The 26,247-nt window shown below is 35.7% G+C and overlaps 3 protein-coding genes across 3 annotated transcripts; all 3 read left to right on the plus strand.

The window, feature by feature from the left end:
- Positions 1–161: 161 nt before the first annotated feature.
- Positions 162–926, plus strand: LOC120343504 (uncharacterized). The gene has a single exon (XM_078110728.1). The coding sequence runs from the start codon at positions 162–164 to the stop codon at positions 924–926; it is 765 nt and encodes a 254-aa protein (XP_077966854.1).
- Positions 927–2,422: 1,496 nt separating this feature from the next.
- LOC120343235 (uncharacterized) lies at positions 2,423–3,898 on the plus strand. Its single transcript, XM_039412371.2, has 2 exons — positions 2,423–2,698; positions 3,294–3,898. Exons 1-2 carry the CDS (start codon positions 2,509–2,511, stop codon positions 3,788–3,790), a joined length of 687 nt encoding a protein of 228 aa, XP_039268305.2. The 5' UTR covers positions 2,423–2,508; the 3' UTR covers positions 3,791–3,898.
- Positions 3,899–5,627: 1,729 nt separating this feature from the next.
- LOC120343358 (uncharacterized) lies at positions 5,628–10,090 on the plus strand. The gene is made up of 8 exons (XM_039412510.2): positions 5,628–5,681; positions 6,066–6,211; positions 6,706–6,886; positions 7,478–7,620; positions 8,065–8,302; positions 8,661–8,788; positions 9,059–9,298; positions 9,700–10,090. Exons 1-8 carry the CDS (start codon positions 5,628–5,630, stop codon positions 10,088–10,090), a joined length of 1,521 nt encoding a protein of 506 aa, XP_039268444.2.
- The last annotated feature ends 16,157 nt before the right edge of the window (positions 10,091–26,247 follow it).

Raw genomic sequence — 26,247 nt, forward strand, 5'->3', positions numbered from 1 at the left:
ATATTTGACAATGCGACCCTTCATTTTATACGCCGTTTTGCTCTGCTGCACTTAGCTGCAGATTACTAAGTTCAGTCGGCGTCTGACTGGAACTGATTACGTATACGTTATTTGTCGAAAGACTCCTGTGCGCTGCAATCGAAAACCTTTTGCAGTTAAATATGTTGAAACTTCTATCAATTCCATTTGTCAAAGAGAATATGAAAAGTCAGCTTAAGAAACCAGAGAAGGGATTTGGCGGTTTCTTTACGAAAAAATATCTCTTGAAAAATAATAAATCGCTTGAAGAAGTAACCACTCGAGCAATAAAACCAAATGCTGATGAAAATATACTTGAAATTGGATTCGGCCTTGGTAAGTGGAAAGCTTGGAAATTATTACAAAATTATGCACTTATGCTAAACAAGAATTGCTTATTCATTGTCTTCTTCACAGGAGACGGGCTGCAGTATGTTTTACAAAACGCTTCAAAGAATGGGAATGGTTTGCTGTATGGGGTCGATCATTCAGAAGCCATATGCAAATGGGCGCAAAACCTGATGTATAAAGACATAGCGAATGGTAAGCTCATAATCCTGAATGAAGATGTTGCAAAAATGTCGATTACAAATGAAACGATAAACAAAGTGTTCCACGTTCATTGCAGTCATTTCTGGCCGGAAATGGATGTTGCATTGAACGAAATAAAACGAGTCTTAAAACCCGGTGGTTTGGTTGTGTCTGGAGCGGACCTAACTCTAAAGAAATGGGGAGTTGAAAAAGGGCTAATAGACGAATGGATGTATGATTCAACAGGGTACACTGACGCTCTACAGAGGACTGGATTCGTGAACATAAATGAAGAGGACATCTTCGATCCTGGATTGGAGCATGATTTTCGACTCATTTTTGCCACAAAACCTGATGATAAAATCACGAAACAGTAAATATAATGAAACAACTTTCATTGATGCTTCTGGAATGGCATTTCAGACCATTTTGCAGACCAAAAAGATGCTTTTGATGCTTCGTTTCTGTTTCATTGAGGTGTTATGAAAAATGATATGTGAAATATTGTACTCTGAGATAATAGAATAGACCAGGGGTGTGCAACCTTTATTGCAGGAGAGCTAAATACAAGTCACTGAGTGAAGCCGCGGTCCACACCTTCATTGAATTAAGATATACCGTAGCCTTTCTAGTAGTTGTATACACAAAAGTTTTTTTTTTGTTATTGATTTTACGGCATTGTCAGGGGTCTATATGCGAAAATGACGAGTTGTAGGCTAATTGCTATTCAAATTTATTGTCACACCGACTTTAAACGAATTCAGTGATAAACACGTTTTTATAAGATTGTGTATTTTGCAACAGAATTTTGCTAGTTAGTCCTGCTAATATAGCAGTGGCACGCAGGTACTGGTATAGGCTTTGCTACGCAAAAGGATTGGTATTGCTCCCACATGCCAGAATAACTAAACTTAAAACTGGCTTCTCGGGCACACCATTCAAAATTGGCCATATTTCCGCGGGCCGCACAATTATTCCGTGTGGGCCGTATCTGGCCCGCGGCCGCAGTTTGCACACCCCTGGAATAGACGATTATAGGTGAAACAAGAGAACAATGCTCAATATATGGACATAACAGCCAAAACTAAGCAGTACGGTATGCAATCTGTCGCAGCAGACTATAGGTACCACATCTTTGAAGACTCCACGTGACCACCAGATATCAACTTACGCGAAAGCAGAACCGTCACAAGGTGCGCAACTTTTAATATTGATGTTGTCATCACACACACAGAAACGAAGGCCAAAATGAAAAGTAGCACAGGTATGAAATCTGTCTTGACTACCGGTCCAGCAGTGTTTACGACTAACGGATTGCGGTGCGCAATTTTTGCTGGCCCATACAGCCCGCAGAAATTTTTGAAATGAATAAAAGTAATACCTGGTGACCGTACATTTGAACCCACGTACATTTGAACCCATGCGTATATCCGCGGGTTCAATCATATGCGGGTGCTAAAACCCATGGGTTAGGGTGAGTATGGGTTCAAATATCCGTAAAACAAAAAACAATTCATAAGTGCGATAGTATGCAGGTGCAATTGTCATGGGTTCAAATGTACGTGGGTTCAAATGTAATGGAACCGTAATACCTTTCTAGCAAATCTTTAACCGCTAAAAATTCCAAAGAAATTAGGTCAGTAATAATTGAGAGAAGTGATTTTTTTCATAACGATATAAAAACATAACAATAATAACAAAACGATTCATATGTACACTTCCTGTCTCAAATCAGACTTTCACGATAAACATAAAACAGCAAAGTAACTACAGTCGATTAGTCATTTATGACATGTCAATATTAGACAATGCGACCCTTTATTTTATACGCCGTTTTGCTCTGCTGCACTTAGCTGCAGATTACTAAGCTTAGTCGACGTCTGACTGGAACTGATTACGTATACGTTATTTGTCGAAAGACTTCTGTGCGATACAATTGTAAACTATCTGCAGTTAAAGATGTTGAAACTTCTATCAATTCCTTTTGTAAAAGAGAATATAAAAAGTCAGCTTAAGAAACCAGATAAGGGATTGGGCGGTTTCTTTACGAAATACCTCTTAAAAAATAATGAATCGCTTGAAGAAGTAACTGCCCGGGCAATAAAACCAAATCCTGATGAAAATGTACTTGAAATAGGATTCGGCCGGGGTAAGTGGAGTTTAATATTTTACTGAAGTCTTCTGACCAAAACGTTTTTGGTCAATTTTATCATTTCAATATGCTGCTCACGTTTTGTTGATATTCAAGCCCAAACATTTTTTGCAGGTAAAAATGTAGCGAGAAATAACTTCACTAAAAATAGAAAAAAAGGTTGCGATTTTCTACGAAATTTCTGCAAGTGCTAATCAAGAATTGCTGTGTGCTTATTCATGGGCGTAGCCATGGATACCTGAGAGGCCATGGTTCCTAAAAAATTTGAAACAGTCTTGCATTTGTAGTGAGGCATACATTTTTACGTCTTTTACGACACCCTTGTGCTCTAATCTTGAACAATTTACTGAAAACTGGGCATTTCCTGGCTAGCTATCAATAATCCTTTCACTGGAATAAACCAATCGAGATAGATGAAAAATGCGTGCAAACTTACCTTGGATAACTCCGACAGCGAAGTACGTTGTAGAGAGATTTATTAAGATATCAGTGTATGCTTTTAACTGGCATTGTGATGTTATAAATTTTTTTGCCATTTTTACAGTTTTAGGATGGCTACGCTGTTATGCTTATTCATCGTCTTTTTCTACAGGAGACGGGCTGCATTATGTCTTACAAAACACTTTAAAAAATGGGAATGGTTTTCTGTATGGGGTCGATCATTCGAAAGCTACTTGCAAATGGGCGCAGAATCTGATGTATAAAGATGTAGCAAATGGTAAGCTCATAATCCTAAATGAAGATGTTGCGAAAATGTCGATTGCAGATGGAACGATAAACAAAGTGTTTCACGTTCATTGCTGTCATTTCTGGCCGGAAATGGATAATGCACTAAGTGAGATAAAACGAGTCATGAAACCCGGTGGTTTGGTTGTCTCTGGAGCTAATCTCACTTTAAAGAAATGGGGAGTTGAAATTGGGCTAACAGAAGAGTGGATGCATGATTCAACAAGGTACACTGACGCTCAACAGAGAACTGGATTCTTGAACATACATGAAGAGATCACCCACGATTCTGTATTGGAGCATGATCTCCGACTCATTTTTGCCACAAAACCTGATAACCACATCTCGAAATTGAAAATATAGTAAATAAACTTTTATTGCTGTTTGCGGACCAATTTGTGAAAACGGAGATAGATTTTTACGGCCCCATATTTTCATGTATAAAATGCGTTTGGCTACGAGACGCATCATTCGGAAGTTTATAATTTAATTATCTTTAAAGTTTCAGTTTATTGTATTCATGTACGCAAAGTTCATTATATTTTTTAATTGCTATCAAATTATGAAAAAAGTAAGTTGTAGTGAAACGTTTACTTATAATATCTAATAAAGCATATGTTTATGTAAACTTATTTGTATATTCAACATGAACTTGTTTTACCGAGTTCGAATGTTTTTTATTATTAAACCTCACTCCTCAAATTTTTGTTGTGCTGACTTTCATTCGTATTCAGCACCATCAAGTTTGCAACTCAAAACTTTGCTTGTCTGCTTTGCAAGTCTGTGCTTTTGATTGTGACATATTAAAACAAATAAAACCATACTAAATTACGTCGTACAGCATCGATAACCACACGCAACGCGCTTCGTCGCTATATTATGTCTTTGTTTATATGAGAAAAAATATCGTTTGAACAGGCAAATGGAATTGCAACATCATGTTGTTATCTCCAACCAAATATTTGATGGTAAAGAAACGAGCGAGTTCAATCTATTTATCTAGCATCCTTATAGGTAAACGACCATCTGAGTTTGGCAAGGAAGCTACACCCCATTTTCCCATTGACCATTTTTATTTTTTCCAACCTCTTTTTTAGATTTCTGGGGACCAGGGGCTCATTTTCCCGGTAATTCTGCAGTACTCGTAGCTATCATAGCTCCAACTTAGGTATTTGCACCCGACACTGATCCGACGATAAATACTGATAGATTTGACCATTTTCAAATGATTTTCATAGCATTGTACAAACGATCCGACGAAATGGTAATTATACAATCAAAATCAAGTTTTCCGACCAGGTACAACAATAAATAGAAAACGAGAATATCGGTCAGAGACCGAAGACTCATCGATCGAAAGTTGGGGGATTCCCCAAAAACGCTCTTACTCCATAGTGACACCTTGTGTCCCATTACTAATTAATTAATAACTCGCTAATTATGCGAAATAATGCATCCAAAATCAATAGGCTTCTGGTACGACATATAATGAATGCACATGCAAAATCTGGAGCAGATTCAATCTCGCTTTCGTGAGATATCGCGTGCATCTAACGGACAGACAAACAGACAGACAAATACCTATCAACATACTTACCGATTAGAATCGATAAGTAATGACATTACCTCAATTAAAGTAATAGGCCTATCTAATACATTACGAAATGCGTTGAACATTCAGCTAGATAGGACTGAAACATAACTGTTTTAAGCAAATATAAAACATATCTGAAGTATTAGAATAATAGGGCAAAAGCTGAAATTTTAATATAGAAATTATTTACAAATATGATGTGCTTTTTGAGCTGGTACCCCATCATAGTTGACATGAAATCATACAAATAGCTGTATAATGTGGACATTTGCGTGTCTGTTCCGGGCTGGTTATTAATCGTCCTATTATAGAGCAAAATTACATTTCTTTTGTATAGCTGTTGCCATAGTAACAAACCTATGTTTACAGTACGTTAATTTATTTTTTTAGGCGGCAACGTCATAATTCTTTTGTTCATTTTTTATTACGGCATTAAATATTAATGTATATAACTAGTTGGATACGCTATAATTAAGTCCGAGTTTGAGTTGCTTCAGTTTGCTATTTAACGCTCCAAGATAAGTCAGACAGGATATTTTAGACGATACTTTTGGTAAAATATTTGATTTCACTGCTTGAGATTCTCCGGTATGTTGTTGAATTATCATGGACAAAAAGAGACAGAAAGTTCGAGGCAGCATGGTTTCAATCACGACACAAGTAAGTCTGTAAAACAGATCAATATAACGATCCATAAATAAAAGCTTAACATCATATTAATTGAGTATATCTTTTAATTGAACGCAAAGCATAGCTGTGTTTTCCTGATCGCATTGACGAGAACTGCTTCAAGTCTCGCATCCATTGTATTTACTAACGCGCAATCCCACACTTTACATCTTTTTAGCGTCAATATCTATCGCCATTTTGGTTGTCAGTCGTATTTTGGCCTAGGGATATTATCTTCAATTTCCAAGTGAGTCCTCGATACCTTGATTTGAGTAAATATTCTTATAAAAAAAAATTGAAAACCCAAATGGAGTTATTAAAATATTGTTTTTCTGTATACAAACAACCTTATCATATTTGAACGTTGAATTTCAGCCTGATAACGAGAGAGAAAAGATCATAAAACTGGTGCAGGTATGGCGATCAAAATATGAAAAATTGTACGCCACATCACAGGATTTTGATGAAATTATCACCAAGTTAAAAAGAGAAAATGAACAAATCAGAGACGAAAAAGAAACGTAAGGACAAGTTTTCCTTTAATATTATCTAAAGTTGTATCATAATCAACTACTAATCGGTTATTGGTACTACAAAAATTAGCAGTCTTGAATATGTGCTGAACACTTGTCCGTAAGAAGTCACGCTTTTTATAATTTTAAAACGTATCGAATTTTTTCTAATATGACATATATTGAACTTTTTGTAACCTCTGATAGTTGTAGCTTGTATATTGTGTCTGAGATATGATTTTATTTGCTATATACTTGATGCAATGCAACATAAGTTATTATTATAACTATCAGCTATAGAGATACGCGAGACTAACTATACCTTTCCTTGCTTTATGCCTTTGCGTATGAAAATCCCTGTGTGTATGAAGCAAGAATGCTGTAGCCCCCCAAAAAATAACCATTCTATTTGATTCAAACGTCTTGTTGCACACGAACACAAATTTACATACTATTGAATCAAATACGATATAGTTAATTAATAATTGTTCACACTATCCCAGGGTCAGCCATCAGCTTCAAGAGAAACTGACAAAGGAAAGGGAGGCGGCCGAAATCAAAATAAGTGAACTTTTGACAATAGCTGACACAGCGGAAAAACAAAATGAATTAGAAACAAGAGATATGAAAACAAAACTTCAACGATTAGAACGAGATACGCAACCGATAATTAATATGTATAAAGTACGTATCATATAATTCAGCCTAAAAATTCAGGAAAAATAATTATCACAATAAAATGAGATAAGTTGGAATAAATACTATCAAAACTACTTACCCATCTCTAGTGCAATGCGGGTATATCCGTTTGTATATAATGTAAGGATGCTGAAGCAAGTTTGAAGGTAACTAACCTGAGTAAGTCAAGTCTTACTGCACATTAACTAAAACGTGTGTTAAGGTGCAGCAAGATTCATGAATTGCTCAGGATAGTTACAATAAACATGACATATATCGTAGTGTTTTTTATCACTCCAAGTCGTAACGAGACTAAAGATAATCCACTAATATGAAGCAAAATATTTGGCTCAAAAAAATAAAATCTACGTTGCTTTTCTTTATTGATTAACTGATTTGACCTTCTGGAAGCAGTGATAGATATGTTCTTAATCTGTGTCTTGTAACCACTATTTATTCAGTTGAAATCCTCATCCCACCACGCTATTTTCTCTGAGCAACATTGAATAATAATTGCAACAACTTATTCGGGTCGAGTGGGAATATCATCAAGCAATTTTTGTTATCCACAATTGAATGTCTTTTTGTAATTTTTAGGAACGAGTTGAAAAGATGCAGAAACATGTTGAGAAAACAGAAGAAACCAATGCTCAATTAAAAAGTGAAAATGAAAATTTGTTGGCAAAATTACAGCAAACTGATGTTGATAAAATTGACGAAATTAGTGAATTAAAACGAAGGTATTTAAAATACTCATAAACGTACGAAACTAAGAAACACCATGCCAAAAAAAACGAAGAGCTTATCAAAAAATACAAAATTTTTATGAAAATTTTCGCTCAGTTTCCGGTTTTAAATTTAGCAAAAATAAAAAACAATTTTATAACAACAATTCGTAATTCTAAAAATGAACAAAAGTCAGCCTTTCTCTTACTGCTGCCTTATAAAATATCTTCATATATTTGACGAATAATTGATTCAAGTTGCAAAGATTTAATATTTTATATTTTAAATTGTTAACTTCATATTTATTTTTATATACACATCTAACATGCGTGTGGACTAGCAATTAATGGTTAAACATATATATATATATATGTAAACGGATAAATAATATAATGTACAAGTAACAAAACAAAATATACAATATATATACACCATACATTTTTTTTTGTAAAATTCAGTCATCGACAGAAGCTTGTAGCAATGAAAATAGCAAATGCTGCTAAATTGCAATTTCTGAAGAAAGCAGCAGAACAAAATTTAGAAGAACAAGCAAAACAAATGAACGCCGAACACGAGAATAAACTTAGTATTTCGAAGAACGGAAACGAACATGCAGAAAACAAAGGCGAACCAGAACATACAATGGAATCTATTGTGACTGTTGGCGAAAAAGAAATTGAAAACATCAAAAAACAGGTAGGTTATTTGTTCAATGAAAATATTTTCTCCGTAGAACAATTAAGTTTACTGACAGGTGAATAAATAAATACTAAAAGTCCTAGTTTTGTTTAAACACATGAAACACTCTTCAATCAAATTGTAGCGTTGCTCAGAAAAAGGTTATTGCAGTAGTAATTAGTATCGAATAATTTGAAATTAGTTTTTGGCCAAAACTTTATTTTATTTCAAATGATTATTACCTTTCATGCGTCACAAATTATTAAGCTGTAATATTAAATACCTACACGTACAAACAACATAACGTACAAAAGTATAGGAGACGATCACATGAAGCGTATGGTATTTAAAACAAAATTTTGAATTATTTTTCTAGTATGAACAGGAAAGCAAACAACTCAAAAGAGATGTTGAAAACATAAAAGCAGAAAAACAAAGAATCACTGATGAATTAAAATCGGAATTGTTCAAAATGAAGAAAAGGGTTGAACTCGGAAGAATAAAGTAAGTAGAAATCTAATCCCCCCCCCCCCCAAAGAAAAAAATAAAAGAATCGATGTCAGAACATAATCTAGAACGAATATAACTTTATAGGTACAATAATAAATAAACTGAATTTTAAATGTTAAAGTTTGATATAAATCTTCTTCATTTTTGTAGAAGTGATTAAGAAATTAATAATTACTGTTTTTTGGGTCACCCTGTTTAATAATGAATAGCTGTTAATAAATGATAGACTATTAAATTGTGTGTGTGTTTTTTTTAAATTTAAAGACTTCAACACAAGGAACAAGTGATTAAAGATTTGAAAATGACAATAACCGACGCAAACACTCAGCTATCCAGTGATAGAAACAGACGAAATATCATACGAAAAACTACAATACCAGTGAAAACTCTTTCCCGCCAACTAGTGGTGACAATAAGGGAAACAAGAAGCATCGAAAGAGCTTTGAAGCGAATAGATTCTGCCAGAGAATTCCATGGTTATATCGACGTAGATGACGAATTAAGGTAAGTTCCAACTGAAGAAAACATAATTAGCCCATTCGAATTTTTTTTATTCATCCTTATATTTCTTCAGAAGATAGGTGCATAAAACGAATATTCGGAGAATTTTTTGGAACCTATTTAATACCATGCTACGTTTGCCGACAAAGAGCTACAAAAATTTTTGCAAGATGTTTGATGAATCATAGTTTGAATCTTACAACTCTAACCTCAGACACGAAAACGGTTAGGTCACATGCAGAACCGCTAGTATGCCATCTTACCCACTCCTTGCTATAAAAAGAGGCGGACAGAAGTAATTCAAATTTTATCTCAGTTGTCAAAAAATTGTTGATTATGATTTTCAATCTCGATCTGAAATGAAACAAATTGATTCAAAATTCAATTTAATATTTTATTCACAGGTTAGAAATACTTTACACGTCAAAAATCGCGGAAATTAACCGACTGAAGCGTCTCATTCATGACAAATTGATTGAAGTTGTCTACCAAAAGCCTCAACAACAAAGCGAAAATAATAAACTGTTCAAAAGACAGTCACAACCTGTGATGATGCGAGAGTCCAGCTTTGAAGATGATGAAATTGTATTTTTACGAAGTGGTTATGGAAGTGACACAAGTTCTGACATGTCATTCCAAGATGAGACACTGGACGAGGGTTCAAATCCAGATCGAGGACGGATTGAAAAAATTGATATTGAACGCAGAGAAGTAATTCGATACCCAGTTGATCGAACTGACAGAACATCGTGGTTATTGTCTCCTAAACACTACAGTACGACAGATATAAGATAATTGCATCAATATATTCCGTTAGTAAATTCTACATATTATCAACAGGCTTTCTCACTCCAGAAAACCATTTCATACTTATAGCTCTAAAAACAAGATCGGGTTCGCGACATTCCAAGAACTGTCGCACGAACCAGCTAACCTTAAATTGATAGTTTACCGGAAGCTCCAGTTATCCAAAAGAGTCATAAATGTTTTCTGAATTATGTCTTAATGACAGTGTGCGCACAAGGTGAAATCTAGAAACGGCGAGCATTGCCAACTTGTTTACCGTCGAAACTTTTTGGTTTATTTATTTATTTATTCATATTTTTTATTTCTTTATAGCTGTTGCTATTGTTAGTGTACAGTATAGATATTTGGCGCATTGTAATCTATTATGCAATAAGAAAGTACAACGTTGTTGTTATCTTATTGACCTTAATTTATTTGTTGGTCTCACTGTCAAATCATGAGGCGGCTGTTACTCTACCTTCTTATTAAGCTTATTTAAATTTGTTCGTCTTAGTCATTTCACGGTTTCCCCTAATAAAGTACTTGCATATCGTTGACGGTGTTTCTTCAAATAAAGCTAGACAAATAAGGAGTATACAGATGTCACTTAAATATATACACATTAAGTATAAGAATATGCTTGAATAGATCATTTTATTCATTATCCTTGAGGAGAAACAGATGACATTTGATGCAATATTGTGAAAATTGTTAATTATAAATAATAACTTGTATACTAACTTTCATTTAGGGCTAATGGCAATGTAAATATGTATGTGCGAGTGTGAGGAGCTCTGAGGCAACTGGTTGGTCGTCTGATGAATCAACAACATTATGGGCCAGCTTTAAAATCAGAACTTATAATATATTTATATTTCTTTTAATGAAAATTATATATTAATTCATTATAAACTTTATTCCTATAATTTAAAAATATTCATTTTCTCGTTGCTCAGATGAATAAGCTTATTTGTATATTTTTGGCGTTTCTTCTTATTTCTCTGTGCATCGACACAGGATTGTCCAGGTAAGCAATTTCTTTATATTTTGATTTAATTTCCTGCGAGGGTTATAACAATGCGTTGTTTTTTCCCGATAATTGAACGCATTATTTATTTCCCGAGGGTACTATGAATTTGAACAGATACTACAGCTATTTAATTTTTAAGAACAATGTAATAATATAATTCGGGAGAAATATATATATAAGCCCTTGTTCATAACTTTATTCTGTTGCTATTGCATGGTTGTGCACATTTATGTTGCCCGATTGTGCAATATGTCTGTTTTTCTTTTGAGTTCTTTTTGAGATTTCCCATGTAGTACTTGAATGTTGCATGTTTAAACTTTATTTGAAGTTTTGAACACTATGGTATATTTCCGCTCTTTGTGTTTGACTTGTATGTTGTAAATTTTGTACCATGGTGGCCCATTCAGTACTTTTATGTCGTATTTCCAAAGCAGGGTTCTCAACCTGGGATTCGCGAACCCCAAGGGGTACACATGGGCCATTTCAAGGGGTATTTGGATGGAAGTTGAGTTTACAATACAATTTAGCCAATATATTACAACTTTGTTTGGTGTCTGAGAAGTGGGGGTACAGGTTGATTGTTACATTACTCGGAAGTACTTAACAGGAAAAAGGTTGAGAATCCCTGGTCCAAAGTATTGAAGACTCTTCTGAATTTTTGTACTGTGTTTTCGTTTTAATAACATGGCGGAGTTCAATATAAATTACTTTGGGAACCCAATAATAAAATCAGGAAACATAAATTTTGACAGAAAAAAGAAAAAGAAGAGCAAAAGTTGGAAGATGTTACGACCTGTAAGTAGATTCAAAAAACAATGGCGTTATGTTCGATTTTCATCAATACGTGGACCCAGGCATCAGAGTTGGGGATCTTCGCGGCCAGTTATACAAAATACAGAGTTGGAATTGAATGACGTTGATGGTCAGCACATTTTATTAAGATTTATTATTCACGCGCCGTAACAATAAATAGTTCCGCCCAGGGGTGTGACAAAGGGGTTAGTGGGAACCATTGGCATTTCGTGATGTTAGCGAACCCGTTCTTGTTTTTTGTTTCATACGTTTGACGTACACAGCAGCTGACAACTAAATTTGTATTTGTAGTTTCCTGTAAATGCAGCTCACGTAGTAATATACGTACATTTCCGGAAATTATGGAACCCGTTGTTAGAGAGTTTGATACAAAGGCGAACCGGTTCTTGAAATTTCAAATCACACCACTGGTTCCGTCCCACACAAACTGGCTTTTCCAGTTTTATTCCATCGATTTTTGTTAATTCGCATAAGTGCTAATGACCAAGAACATTAAATTTTCTATCGCAGAGTTTTTAAAACGTTGCTGTCTAGCCGCGCCCACCTTTCAGAAAGACGCGTGCAAACTGTTCGTGACGTGAACCCCATTTGACGTGACGTATAAATATAATATCGTCAATGCAAATCATTGTTGTGTTTATCGACATATGTTCATTTTGCGCTAAAGTTCGATGCTACTTGTCGACAATTTACAAATTGAATTTTAAAGATTAAATTGAAAAAGAAACATTATATAAATAAATCAAATTTATTGATAATGATATACGTTGCTTTGGCAATGCCATGGTATCTCATCTTTCTCAAAATGCGTTTTTGGTTGAGATGCTTTTATATAGATATGTTGCCACATATTCGCTGAAATTCAGTTGTCACTCCAGCATAACATATTGCTGGAGGAAACTGATAAAGAAAATATTTATGAATAATTTAAACATATGTATTTTATTTTTTATTTTTAGAAAACTTCGGATCTTTCGTCTAATCACATTATGACAAGAAAAGAATTCTGATACACTTTTCGTTTTCAATATGTTGCCAAATAGATGATTTAATAGATACACACAAATAATTATTTATACACGTAATGCTGTGTTTAGTTGCTAATATGGTTACTAAATTCAGAGGTGTAGAGTTAGAATCTAATATCCGAGCTAATGCTTGAAATTTTCAGAACAGAAATAAGGCATTCACGGATTATTGCTTAGAGCAGAGATGCGCAACACACGACCGCCAAACCAAAGTAGGTGTTGCGCGCAAGCAGGGATGTTTCTAGAGGCCCCGGGCAGCACGTGATAGAGATGAGTTTGATTATTTTTCAAATAATAATATTTATAATTTGTGTAACGTAACGCTGTTGGAAATTGCGCCAGGAAGGAATTCAGTGACAATTATTACTTTATTGACGTCGTGTTGTGGGAAATCATGTTAGAATAGTGATCACTTTTTCAGCTGCATATATGCTGTGAGCAGTAGTTCAAATATAAGGCCGTCCAAGACAAAATTCAAGAATCATCTTGCTGTTGGTTACGGTATAGCAATGAGCATATATACATGCTCATTGGGTATAGCCAAGTTAATTTTGTGTTGCCATTTCCACTGTAAGTGATCTCAAATCGATGAGACATCTCTCACCCAATGAGTTGATTCAATTTATTTGCTTTTTCGATAATTAAATTATTAATAAAAACAAACGAGTTGTTTGATGTTCTGGTTCTCATCGTCACTATAATTTTACGTTTTATACCATCGCGTAAAGAGTTGCACGCCTCTGGACTAGAACCTGAATCTCTACTTAATACGGAGTCAAATTTTTAACCTGAAGCTAGGGGTTCGGCGGTAGCAAAGACAGAAAAACTTCCCTTCAAATTTTCAGCCAAATGTTAAAGGAATTCTACCAAATGTCTAATAAAGATATTTTTGGAAATAAACAGCAAAATATTGGGTAAAATATCGGTCCCTGTATTGCCTTTTTTCGTCTATTCCATTTTGACGATCTGAAATCGTTTGGTCCAGCAGTTACAGAGAAGAGCGATATCTTTCAACCCAACAACAAAAAGTCCAAGCAGAACAATAACAACAATATAGCGAAGCGATCCATACGTCCCAGAATGATCTAAAAGTTTTACTTTGGTATGAGCTTATATAGTATTGAGCACCCATCTGAGCACCGAAGGCTATATGTGTATGAGGTTGCAGAATACAGAAGTACATAATTACGGTACATCGGAATATATAAATGTTTAGGCTTACCATACGTCCCGCTTTAGGCGGGACAGTCCCGCTTTTTAGCGTCTTGTCCCGCCGTCCCGACAAGACAGCCAAAAGTCCCGCGTTGGCTTCAGCCATTCAGCATAATACACAAACATTACCAATTAACATGTTCTCGTTATTGTTGTTGCTATGTAGCGCTACGCTAGGCTACTAGCTGAAGGTGAATGTGTTATTTTGTTTGTTTCGTTGTTTTTCGCTAACATTTTTAGCAAATGTATCACATGTAACATTGAACAACGTCTTTTTGAAGAAGGTGTTATCTACAGAAAAGCATGATTGGCGAAGTAAATTCTTAATGCTTGGCAACGCCAGGCTATTTTACTATTCTTTCTTTCTTTTGCTGTACATGAAAAATTGAAATTCGAATTATTTGTATCCTTAACGTCAATTCCTTTCTGTCTTTCGAACTAAACCCGATATTTGGACAGAGAATATGCGCATGAACTCTCGATGACAATATGGCGGAAGATAGCCGGGATGATAAAAAAAAAGTAAACCTTTGTAGTAAAATCGAAAAATGTAAAGTTACAAAATCACAGTAAAGGGGTCGTTTTCTTTGGAGGCGTCCCGCTTTGAAGTCACAAAAATATGGTAACCTAATATATGCTATACAGGGTGAAGTCGACCGCTGTAAATGAATAATTTTAAAGTATAAACCCGCATAGCGCACATGAGTAAACAAGAAATATAATTTTATGCGATAAAAGACTTTTGACATCTTGCTTTATCTCAGTGTTTCTCAAACTTTTTGAGCCGCGGAAAATGGCTGTTCAGTGCGGATTCCAGTTTCGCTAGGAAGCAGCTTGGCTTGGTTCGACTCTCAAAACAATTGAAGTAGCCTAGTTTGAAAGTGTGAACCTGTATATTTCACACTATGGTGCCTGAAGGTTGTAAATCAGAAAGTTTGGAAAGAGAAATACCGTTACCTAGGTTGTAAACTCTGGACTACTGGTGCTGTAGACCAGGGGTCCGCCACTACTTTTCAGCGCGACCCAAAAAAATTTTTTCTAACTTCTCGCGACCCAAGCATTTGGTAAACATGTACTTAGTAATCGATTTTATTGTAATCGAGACTATTGTCGACACTAGCATTTTTCTTGCACAAAATTATATGAAACTTAGCACATAAATTGTGTATAATAGCGTTTATTATGACACAGTAAAATGATCAAACTTTCATTGAAGGATTTAGATCAGGGGTCGGCAAACTACGGCCCCGCGGGCCGGATCCGGCCCACGACGCTTCACTGAATTATATTAACAAAACAGCTTTATTGATGATTATATTCTTTACGTGACAGAATTTGTTTTGAGAAACTAAATTATACTATAACCTAACAAGTATATAATTGATTATAATAAGAGAAATGGCAACAGAACGTAAAAAAGTTGACGCTGAGCGCAAATGGTTTAATGACGCTGAAAATATTCAATTGATCAGTCTTCGCGCAATGTTTGAAATTTAACTGAAATCTGGGTGAAAAAATGTGATTCATTGGCCATTTCTTTGGTTTTTAATTTTCTAAAAAAAACGTGCGGCCCGCCAACGACTTGCAACCTTTAATTTTGGCCCGCGAACGACAAAAGTTTGCCGACCTCTGGTTCAGACTTTAGAGTCAGCGAAGTTATACAGTCATCCAAACTCAAATCCCCGACCCACTGCCCTATCTCGCTCCACTTTCCTATACTCGATCCGCTGCCCTGTCTCTCTCGCCTCGGCCATCTGCTACACCTCTCCTAACCTTCCTATCCTCGACCCACTGTCCTATTTCCCCCAACTTCCCTATCCCCTTCAACCTTTTTATCCTCGACTCATTGCCCTACCTCGCTCAACCTTTATATCCTCGATCCACTGCAGAATCTGCCTCAAACTTCCCACCCCCGACTCACTGTCCGACCTCCCTCAACTTACTTATCTTCGACCCACGGCGCTATAACACTCAGTACCTAAACTAACGACGCAATAATCACGACTTTATCGTCAAAATGAACTTTACTGTATTGCGACCAACTCCAATGTGTTATACTGGTCGAGTATGCCAATGAGACGATTCAATCGTACGTCGACAAAACATGATTGGCGGCATTCGTAAATGTAGGCTTGAATCTCAATTGGTAATCAATAACCATGATTAGTGGCTTAAAAATGTGCTACTAATTAGGCTACTGATGGCATCGGGTTTGGAGTCACTGTTTTTAATAATGAATTTTAACAGGCAATTCGATATCGACATATCTGAGTTCCTTTTCAGAAACCCATTCAATGTCGCCTGTATTTTCGTGCAAGGCAAAGCGATGAGGAAATATCCAAATATTTGCACGCTTGGTCCATTTCAACGAATGTTCTGCCACATCCTGCATTTTTTAATCCAACTCAGATGGGTGTATATAAAAATATTTTTACGTGACTGAGAAGGCTGAAAAGTCAAAAACAGTCAAAAATATAAGTCGCTCAGTGAGTGTAATTCCTTTCAAACTATTTTAAGCCAAATGTCTTCGAATACTGGACCAATTGATTTGAAATTTTCAGTGGTTAAAGATAAAAATTTTCTCCAGAAGGCTATTACTTTTTTTTTCCGCTATGACGTTATCAAAATTATTTGACTCTACGTGTCCATATATTTGAGCATAGCTCTCTTGTTTAGGATCAGCATCATATTGTCACAACACTCACAACATGGCCAATTATTAAGGACAAAAAACGGCTTGTTAAAATCTGGAAATCTGTCATTCCCAACGAGAAACCATCAGTAGCCCAATTAGTAACACATTTTTAAACTGCCAATTATGGTTATTGTTTACCATTTGTGATTCCAGCCTACATTTACGAATGTCGTCAATCATGTTTTGTCGACGTACGATTGAATCATCTCATTAGCATACGCGACCAGTATAACCGATGGTCGTGAATAAGGCGCTGTTAGGTCAGGTACTGAATAGTTTAGCACCGTAGGTCAAAAATAGGTAAGTTGTGGCAGATAGGGCAGTGTGTCAAGAATAGATAGGTTGGAGGAATAGGGCGGTGGGTCGAGTTAGGAAAGGTTGAAGGAGATAGAGCGGTTGTTCGAGGATGGGAAAGTTGGGGAGATATGGCAGTGGCTCGAGAGTAGCGGGATAGCGTAGAGGGTCGATGATACGAAGGTTGAAGAAGATAGGAAACTTGAGGGAAGTCGGGCAGTGGGTCGAGGATAGGTGAGTAGATGGAGTTGGGCAGTGGGTCGAAAACAGTTTTCAAGTAAACGAATAGTTCGCGGAGGCCCCAAGTGTCTTTAACGGAGTCCTGAGGCTCCGCACGGAGCACTTTGACAGCCTAAAGTCTACGTAGTATGATACAACAATGCGAACAACTAAGTAACGAGTGTTTCCCCGACTTTGATCTCTTGAATTCTTCCTCTTTACACTCTACCATTGCAAAATAATTGGTACTTATTTTAGGAATGATTTTGCGAGTTTAGGACTTATATTTACCAAAACACAACTAAAAACTAACACACAACACGCGAAAACGGCCAAAACGAGATAATATTCACAACCACGAAAGACTGTCTGAATGGCAAAAGTATCTGAGCGCTTCTAAAACGTTTATACTTCAATTTTGCACTTTTGCAGATTGGCCAATGTTACGGCAGTAAATAAGGAAGTGTATACTCCGGGAAACATTCATAACTATAATCAGAGATTTATAAAGTTGTTATACATAAATACGCTACACAGACGCGATGCTCATATTTATGGAAAATTTAAATTGTTTCGCGACCCAGAACGGAGGGCTTCGCGGCCCAAATTTGGTTCGCGACCCCGTAGTTGCGGACCCCTGCTGTAGACTACCGGTAGACTTTCAGGTTTTGCAAGGTGAGTTAATTTATGCCACATCTTTAATTTTTAATCAATTATGCATTAATTAGATTGGCCTGTTAACTACAGCAGGGGTGTGCAAACTGCGGCCCGCGGGCCAAATGCGGCCCGCAAAGAATAACTGTGCGGCCCGTGGAGAAGTGCCAATTTTTAGTGATGTGCCCACGAAGCGGGCTTTTAGTTTAATAATTAATCTGGAACGTGCGAGCAATTTCAATCTCCTTGCGCCACAAAGCCTATACCAGTATCCGAGTGCCACTGCCATATCGATGAAACTAGCTAGAAATATCCTGTTAGAAAATACACAAAGTTATTAAAGCTTATTTCCTCCTTACTGAATTCGATTCAAGTCGGTGTGACAATAAATTGAAATAGCTTTCTTTAGAAACTTTTGCGTTTTAATTCAACATTCCTGCCAGGTCCCCGAACAATGCCGTAAGATCAATATCAAAATTAAACAACTTTTTGTGCTTGCTTCTACAGTAGAAAATCTATCTAGGAAAGGCTCTACATGAGAAAAATCCAACTTAGAAAATTCTTTTTGTGAAAATATATTCACTAACGTAAGATTTTCCACGAACGAGAACAAAAAATGCGTGTAGTGATATTTATTTATTTTAAGTGAATTCAATGCAGTGCTTGAAGCACGGATGCCAAATTCGAATTTATTATTCAAATATCGCGAACTTCGAGTATCGTTTTTCGTGTTTGTAAGAATACCAAATATGGCGCACATATCCTAGCGCCGCCGTCAACGTTTGGATTTGAAAACATTTTACAATTATTTCATTTTTTATTGTATAATCGACGGCAGTCGTATGCGGCACGGCAGTAAATTACAGTCGGCTTGAAAGTCATTTCTTGCAATTCAGAGCGTATAAAATGGCTCTTAAACATTATGTAGTATCTATCGCGGCGCAGTTTAGGTTGACAATATGAATTTATAATCAAAAATAAAATCATAACAGCCGACATGAAATATTTAAATCAGCGCCGACTCTCAAAATAAAAGAAGATCCGGTCTTATTTCTCTTTTATTGGCAGATGGTAATTTGGGAATCAGGTTCACTCATTTGTTCACTCACTCAACACTCTAAAGTCCAGTGGTTCTCAAACTTTTTTAGTCCCAGAGCCGCATTTCAAACCTCAAAGTTATGAAGAGCCGCACACAAACAGCGCAAGCTAAAATAGCAAAAAACCTTAAGCGCGTATTTAAAATACCAAGTCATGCGGCTCTCAAACCCTAGTTTGAGAATCACTGCTCTAAACACCACTGGAATGACAATCAGGTGGCCATGATTGCAAAAAGCGTTCGGAAGGGGGATACGAGAGTCGTGCTGTCAGAAAGGGCAATTAGAAAAGCGTGTATGTTTGAGGCAGCGTTTTCATCTTTTACCGATTCGATGATAAAATACAGTCGAAACTTGCCGTCGAGTCGGACTTACGAGTTTGCTCATCACAAATTGCTACGACAACTGATAAATTGTACACTCGAAAGCAATCTCATCTAACACATTAATATTGTTCGTGTTATTGTGATGTAATTGAAACATTATCATTCCCCGTTGGTTATGCACAGGAATTGATACGGCATAGAATGGGTGTCCGTCAAAAATTATATTCTAAAACAGGGGTGCTGCGCGGCTCAAAAAATTTGGCAAACACTGAGATAAAGCAAGACGTCAAGGGTCAAACCTATTTTTCTTGTTTACTCATGTGCGCTACGCGGGTTTATACATTAATTATTCATTTACAGCGGTCGACTTCACCCTGTATAGTATATATAAATATATATCCCGATGTATCGTAATTATGTACTTCTGTATTCTGCACCCTCATACACATATAGCCTTCGGTGCTCAGATGGGTGCTCAATACTATATCAGCTCATACAAAAGTAAAACTATTAGATCATTCTGGGACGTATAGATCGCTTCACTATATTGTTGTTATTGTTCTGCTTGGACTTTTCGTTGTTGGGTTGAAAGAAATCGCTACACTCTGGAACTGCTGGAACAAACGATTTCAAATCGTCAAAATGAAATAAACAAAAAAGATATTTCACACAATATTTTGCTGTTTATTTCCAAGAATACCTTTATTAGACATTTGGTACAATTCATTTAACATTTGGCTGGAATTTCATAGGGAATTTGAGGGGAAGTTTTTTTGTCTTTGCTTCCGCCAAACTCCTAGCTTCAGGTTAACAATTTGACCCCGTGTTGAGTAGAGATTCAGGTTTTAGTCCAGGGGTGTGCAACTCTTTGCGCGATGGGATAAAACGTAAAATTATAGTGACGACGAGAACCAGAACATCGAACAACTCGTTCATTTTTATGAATAGTTTAATTATCGAAAAAGCAAATAAATTGAATCAACTTATTGGGTGAGAGATGTCTCATCGATTTGAGATCACTTACAGTGGAAATGGCAACATAAAATTGACTTGGCTATACCGTAACCAACAGCAAGATGATTCTTGTATTTTTTCTTGGACGGCCTTATTTTTGAACTACTGCTCACAGCATTTATGCAGCTGAAAAAGAGATCACTATTCTAACATGATTTCCCACAACACGGCGCCAATAAAGTAATAATTGTTACTGAATTCCTTCCTGTCGCAATTTCCATCGGCGTTACGTTACACAAACTATTAATATTATTATTTAAAAAATAATCAAACTATGCATCAAACTCATTTCTATAACGTGTTGCCCGGGGCCTCTAGAAACATCCCTGCTTGCTCGCAACACCTACTTTGGTTTGGCGGTCGTGTGTTGCGCATCTCTGCTCTACGCAATAATCCATGGATGCCTTATTTCTGTTCTGAAAATTTCAAGCATTAGCTCGGATATTAGATTCTAACTCTACACTTCTGAATTCAGTACCCATATTAGCAACTAAACACAGCATTACGTGTATGAAATGAATAATTGTTTGTGTGAATCTATTAAATCATCTATTTGGCAACATATTGAAAACGAAAATTGTATCCGGATTCTTTTCTTGTCATAATGTGATTAGACGAAAGATCCGAAGTTTTCTAAAAATAAAAAATAAAATACATATGTTCAAATTATTCATAAATATTTTCTTTATCAGATTCCTCCAGCAATATGTTATGCTGGAGTGACAACTGAATTTCAGCAAATATGTGCCAACATATCTATATAAAAGCATCTCAACCAAAAACGCATTTTGAGAAAGATGAGATACCATAGCATTGCCAAAGCAACGTATATCATTATCAATAAATTTGATTTATTTATATAATGTTTCTTTTTCAATTTAATCTTTAAAATTCAATTTGTAAATCGTCGACAAGTAGCGTCGATCTTTAGCGCAAAATGAACGTATGTCGATAAACACCACAATGATTTGCATTGACGATATTATATTTATACGTCACGTCAAATAGGGTTCACGTCACGAACAGTTTGCATGCGTCTTTCAGAAAGGTGGGCGCGGCTACACAGCAACGTTTTAAAAACTCTGCGATAGAAAATTTAATGTTCTTGGTCATTAGCACTAATGCGAATTAACCAAAAGTCGATGGAATAAAACTGGAAAAGCCAGTTTGTGTGGGACGGAACCAGTGGTGAGATTCGAAATTTTAAGAACCGGTTCGCCTTTGTATCAAACTTTGAAACAACGGGTTGCATAATTTCAGGAAATGTATGTATATTTCTACGTGATCTGCATTCACAGGAAACTACAAATACAAATTTAGTTGTCAGCTGCTGTGTGCGTCAAACGTATGAAACAAAAAACAAGAGCAACACGAAATGCAAAGAACGGGTTCCCACTAACCCCTTTGTAACACCACTAGACGAAACTAATAATAAAACCCTAATAAAATGTACTGACCATCAACGTCATTTAATTCTAACTCTGTATTTTGTATAACTGGCCGCGAAGATCCCCAACTCTGATGCCTGGGTTGACGTATTGATGAAAATCGAACATAACGCTTTTGTGCTTTGACGGATCTCCTTGCAGGTGGTAACATCCTCCAACTGCTCTTCTTTTTCCTGTCAAAAATTATGTTCCCTACTTTTATTATTGAGTTCCCAAAGTAATTTATTTTGAACTACGACATAAAAGTACTGAATGGGCCACGTGGTACCAAATTCACAACATACAAGGCAAACACATAGGGCGGAAATATAGGATAATTTTCAAAACTTCAAGTAAAGTTTGAACACGAAACATTCAAGTACTACATGAGAAATCTCAAAAAGAACTTAAGAGAAAAAACAGACATATTGCACAATCGGGAAACACAAATGAGCACATCCACGCAATAGCAACAGAATAAAGTTATGAACAAGGGCTTATATATATATTTATCACGAGTTATATTATTACATTGTTCTTAAAAATTAAATAGCTGTAGTATCGGTTCAAATTTATAGTACCCTCGGGAAATAAATAATGCGTTCAATTATCGGGGAAAAACAACGCAATGTAATAACCCTCGCAAGAAATTAAATCAAAATATATAAATCGCTTACCTAGACAATCCTGTGTCGATGCACAGAGAAATAAGAAGAAACGCCAAAAATATACAAATAAGCTTATTCATCTGAGCAACGAGAAAATGAATATTTTTAAATTGTTGTAATAAATTTTATATTAAATAAGTATATACTTTTCATTAAAAGAAATATAAATGTATTATGAGTTACTGATGTTAAAGCTGACCCCTTTGATATCGTTGATTCATCAAATGACCAACCAGTTGACACAGAACTCTAGAACAGGGCGGCTACTCAACTATTTTCACTTTATAACTAAATTGTAAAGGGAATTTATAGAAACCCTGTATATATAAATACAACCTAGTATGCACTGACTGTACTTCTGCAGCGAAACAAACTCAGAGCGTGATCGCGCATGGTCCAGCATTTTTAACTTGATGCCCTGGTTTATTCAAATTTATATTGCTTTTAAAGTTACATAATAAACAATTTTATTCAGTTGTACGTTTTCTTAAGTGTTGTACACGTTATTTATATTTTCTGTTTATATAACAGTTGAAGGGGTGAAATAACCAAGCGCAAAGCAGATACCAAACTATACCCAAAAAGTTATATATACTCGTATATATGGTGAAATGTAAGAGGAGTGGTTTGTTGCTCAACGAGGTAAGTGGATTAGTTATGTGCGATACGCGGAAGCGGTGTTTACGAGATTTGCAAGCAATATTCAAACCAAATATTACTGTTTGTTTATGACGACTGGAAACTGGTATAAACCGGTTAATTTAAATATTCGGACAAAATGGTAAACTCTAAATTAAATAAATAGAAGGTCGTAATATACTTTTATTGCCCATGCTTTACTAGGAAAAGTATCTGATTCAAATGAAAAAAACGAATATATATATATATAAATCTGCTGTAAACTGCTTGTCTGAGGAAGTCTGACTTTGGTCGGACGAAACGTTACAGAAATACATTTGTGTTAGAGTGCAGCTGGACTCTTTAATTGGATAGAATAGTCATGTTTATTCCAGCTACAGTATCCTTGCAGTATATGCATACGGATCCACTAGCATAAAGGCATAGAGAAAAGATAGAAAGTTAGTCTCGCGCAACCCAACTCAAAGTTATATATAAAACACATAGCAATGTTCCGAATGATCAAGGAAAGGTCCAATATAGGTCATCGCTCATCATGATCTTACTCATACCATGACTGATATTAATAAAAATATGCATGATTTTCATGTGGAACAAAATCTATGCAAATGTTCAGCACAATTATATAACAGGAAATATAAATAACATGTAGACTACCACACTTAATAAAAGGTACAGCTGAATAAAATTATTTATTATGTAACTTTGAAAACAATATAAATTTGAATAAAAGTCATCAAGTTAAAAATGCTGAACCATATGTGTGATCACGCTCTGAGTTTGTTTCGCTGCAGAAGTATAGTCAATGCATACTAGGTTGTATTTATATATACAGGGTTTCTATAAATTCCCTTTACAATTTTGTTATGAAGTCACTTCTCAATATAACTCAACCAGGTTTGTTGTATTTAAATCAGTAATTGTTTAGGTTTCTTTACTTCATTTAATACAACTGTGAGGGCCAAAACAATATATGGTATCGATAAATTCCTATTGCAATTTTAAGACTTTATGGACACCCTGTATATGTTTTAAATCGTGTCGGAAATTTCACCGTAGAAAATCTCGCCGGAGAAAAATTTTGCCGAAAATTTCGCCGCACGGAAACTAGCCACAAGAGCATTTTGCTGCTAAAATTAGTTTATAGGGTTAGGGTATGCTAAATGGTACTTTAAAAAGTCTGACTGTTGTTATCACAAATACTTGTTTTACAGCAAAATGCTCTTGCGGCGATTTTTCATGCGGCGATTTTTCCTAGAACCGTTTTAAATAGATATTTTATGCTTTTAGCTATTTACAAGTTAAATATCGCGAATACCAGTATGTAAAACACTTCATAAACAGGTTATTTATTTAGTTTTTGCACTTAAATGCATTCAATGCCGTTAACATTCCAAATACCATCTCTCTAATAATTATTTTTAGATGAACAAAGCAATTTTACTGTGTTTACTTTTAAGTTTATTGGTGTTAACTGAAGCCAGGTAAGTTTTTCTACAAATTTTTGGTACTCCTGTGGTATGGAATGGTACGTCATAAAAATGGCGCTCCTAGTGGGGGTTTTCCTTTCGTGTCAGCGATCTTCTGTTCCGACGAGGTCGTGAACACTGCGGGTACCGGTAGGCTACTGTGACAGACTGCATCCCTGATCGTTCTCTTTTTTTTTATAAAGACGGTTTCGTCTATCTCGGTTTGAACGAAACTACGGATGGGATTACTTTTACATCAGAGAAAACAGCGATGTTGTCGATGAGCTTCTTGACAACCAACGTAGAGATACAGAAGGTAATATTAACTTGCTGTAACAACAAATTAATTTTGCAAAATATCATCTAATTCAAATAGAGTGAGCTGATTTAAATTAAATAAATCTACTTTTCGTGTTCCAGGTGGGATTGACCTGTTTTGAGAAAAGAAGGAAATCAATTGAAGAAATGCCAATATCTACGTATAATGAATAATCTATGCTTGGAAATAAACTGGATTGGTGATGCAGAATGTCATATATATTATTCTAGTCAAAAGAGTTACAATTGCTGTAAACAAATAATTGTACTTGTGTTCAAAATACATTAGATGCCAAGAGAAAAGAGATAGAAACTATGAAATGTGACATCGCACTTCCACTATGTTCTATGCTTCAACGTATTTTTAACGTTTTGAGAAACGGGTTAAAAATTTGAACGAGCGTTTTCTGAAACAAGGCACAAAAATGTTTATATTTATCTATTGAATGCAAAAATCTTTGAATGGAAAGCTCACTTATCTGATTCAAAGTCTTAAAATAAATATTCTCAACAAATGCGAAGAAAAAAAATACATTGAAATTACGAAATATTTATCATTTATTGCTCAAAGTTCTATTATTTAAGTTATTGCTATATCAGATACCTGATCGCTTAATTAGAAAGGGTCGCGCCAGAGTCATGACGTAATTTACTGCTTTCTTCCATTTTCCGTGAATGAAGACCTTGCTTAAACTTATGGCTACCAAACTCAAAATATATAATTTAAATGCGTAGAAAGTAAATCCAACTGACATGACATTAAATTTTATGTGGATATGAACTCTATAAAGAACCAACAGGTTCGAGCGAACCAAATTTAAAGCTGTTATAGGGAGAGAATGACCCTATCTGCGCATTTGCTAACGTGTTATGGGTTTACACACGTTTAATTGAGTATAACTCCGATCTGAACTCCGAAGTCAGTGAACACACAATATATATATTGATTGCCAAATGTTCGTATATTGTGAATATACACAACCCAATTGAAGAATCCAAATACAGATATATTGAAATACGCACTCAAACCTTAATGCAGTTATACGGTCGAATCCAAAAACAGAAATTATAATAACATGAAAACGAGAATATCGGTCAGAGACCGAAAGCTTGTCGATCGAATGTTAGGGGATGCCCCAAAACAGCGCTCTTACTCCATAGTGACACCTTGTGTCCAATCACTAATTAATTAATAACTCGCTAATTATACGACATAATTCGCCCGAAATCAATAGGCTTCCGGTCCGAGATAAGGTGAATGCAAAT

This window comes from Styela clava, chromosome 3 (genome assembly GCF_964204865.1).
Source record: "Styela clava chromosome 3, kaStyClav1.hap1.2, whole genome shotgun sequence".
Taxonomy (NCBI): Eukaryota; Metazoa; Chordata; class Ascidiacea; order Stolidobranchia; family Styelidae; genus Styela; species Styela clava.

Coding starts and splice junctions, on each gene's coding strand:
- LOC120343504 (XM_078110728.1), top strand. CDS start 162: ATGTTGAAACTTCTATCAATTCCATTTGTCAAAGAGAATATGAAAAGT.
- LOC120343235 (XM_039412371.2), top strand. CDS start 2,509: ATGTTGAAACTTCTATCAATTCCTTTTGTAAAAGAGAATATAAAAAGT. Junction 2,699..3,293: donor TGAAATAGGATTCGGCCGGG/GTAAGTGGAGTT, acceptor CTTTTTCTACAG/GAGACGGGCTGCATTATGTC.
- LOC120343358 (XM_039412510.2), top strand. CDS start 5,628: ATGGACAAAAAGAGACAGAAAGTTCGAGGCAGCATGGTTTCAATCACG. Junction 7,621..8,064: donor ATTAGTGAATTAAAACGAAG/GTATTTAAAATA, acceptor TGTAAAATTCAG/TCATCGACAGAAGCTTGTAG. Junction 9,299..9,699: donor GACGTAGATGACGAATTAAG/GTAAGTTCCAAC, acceptor TTTTATTCACAG/GTTAGAAATACTTTACACGT.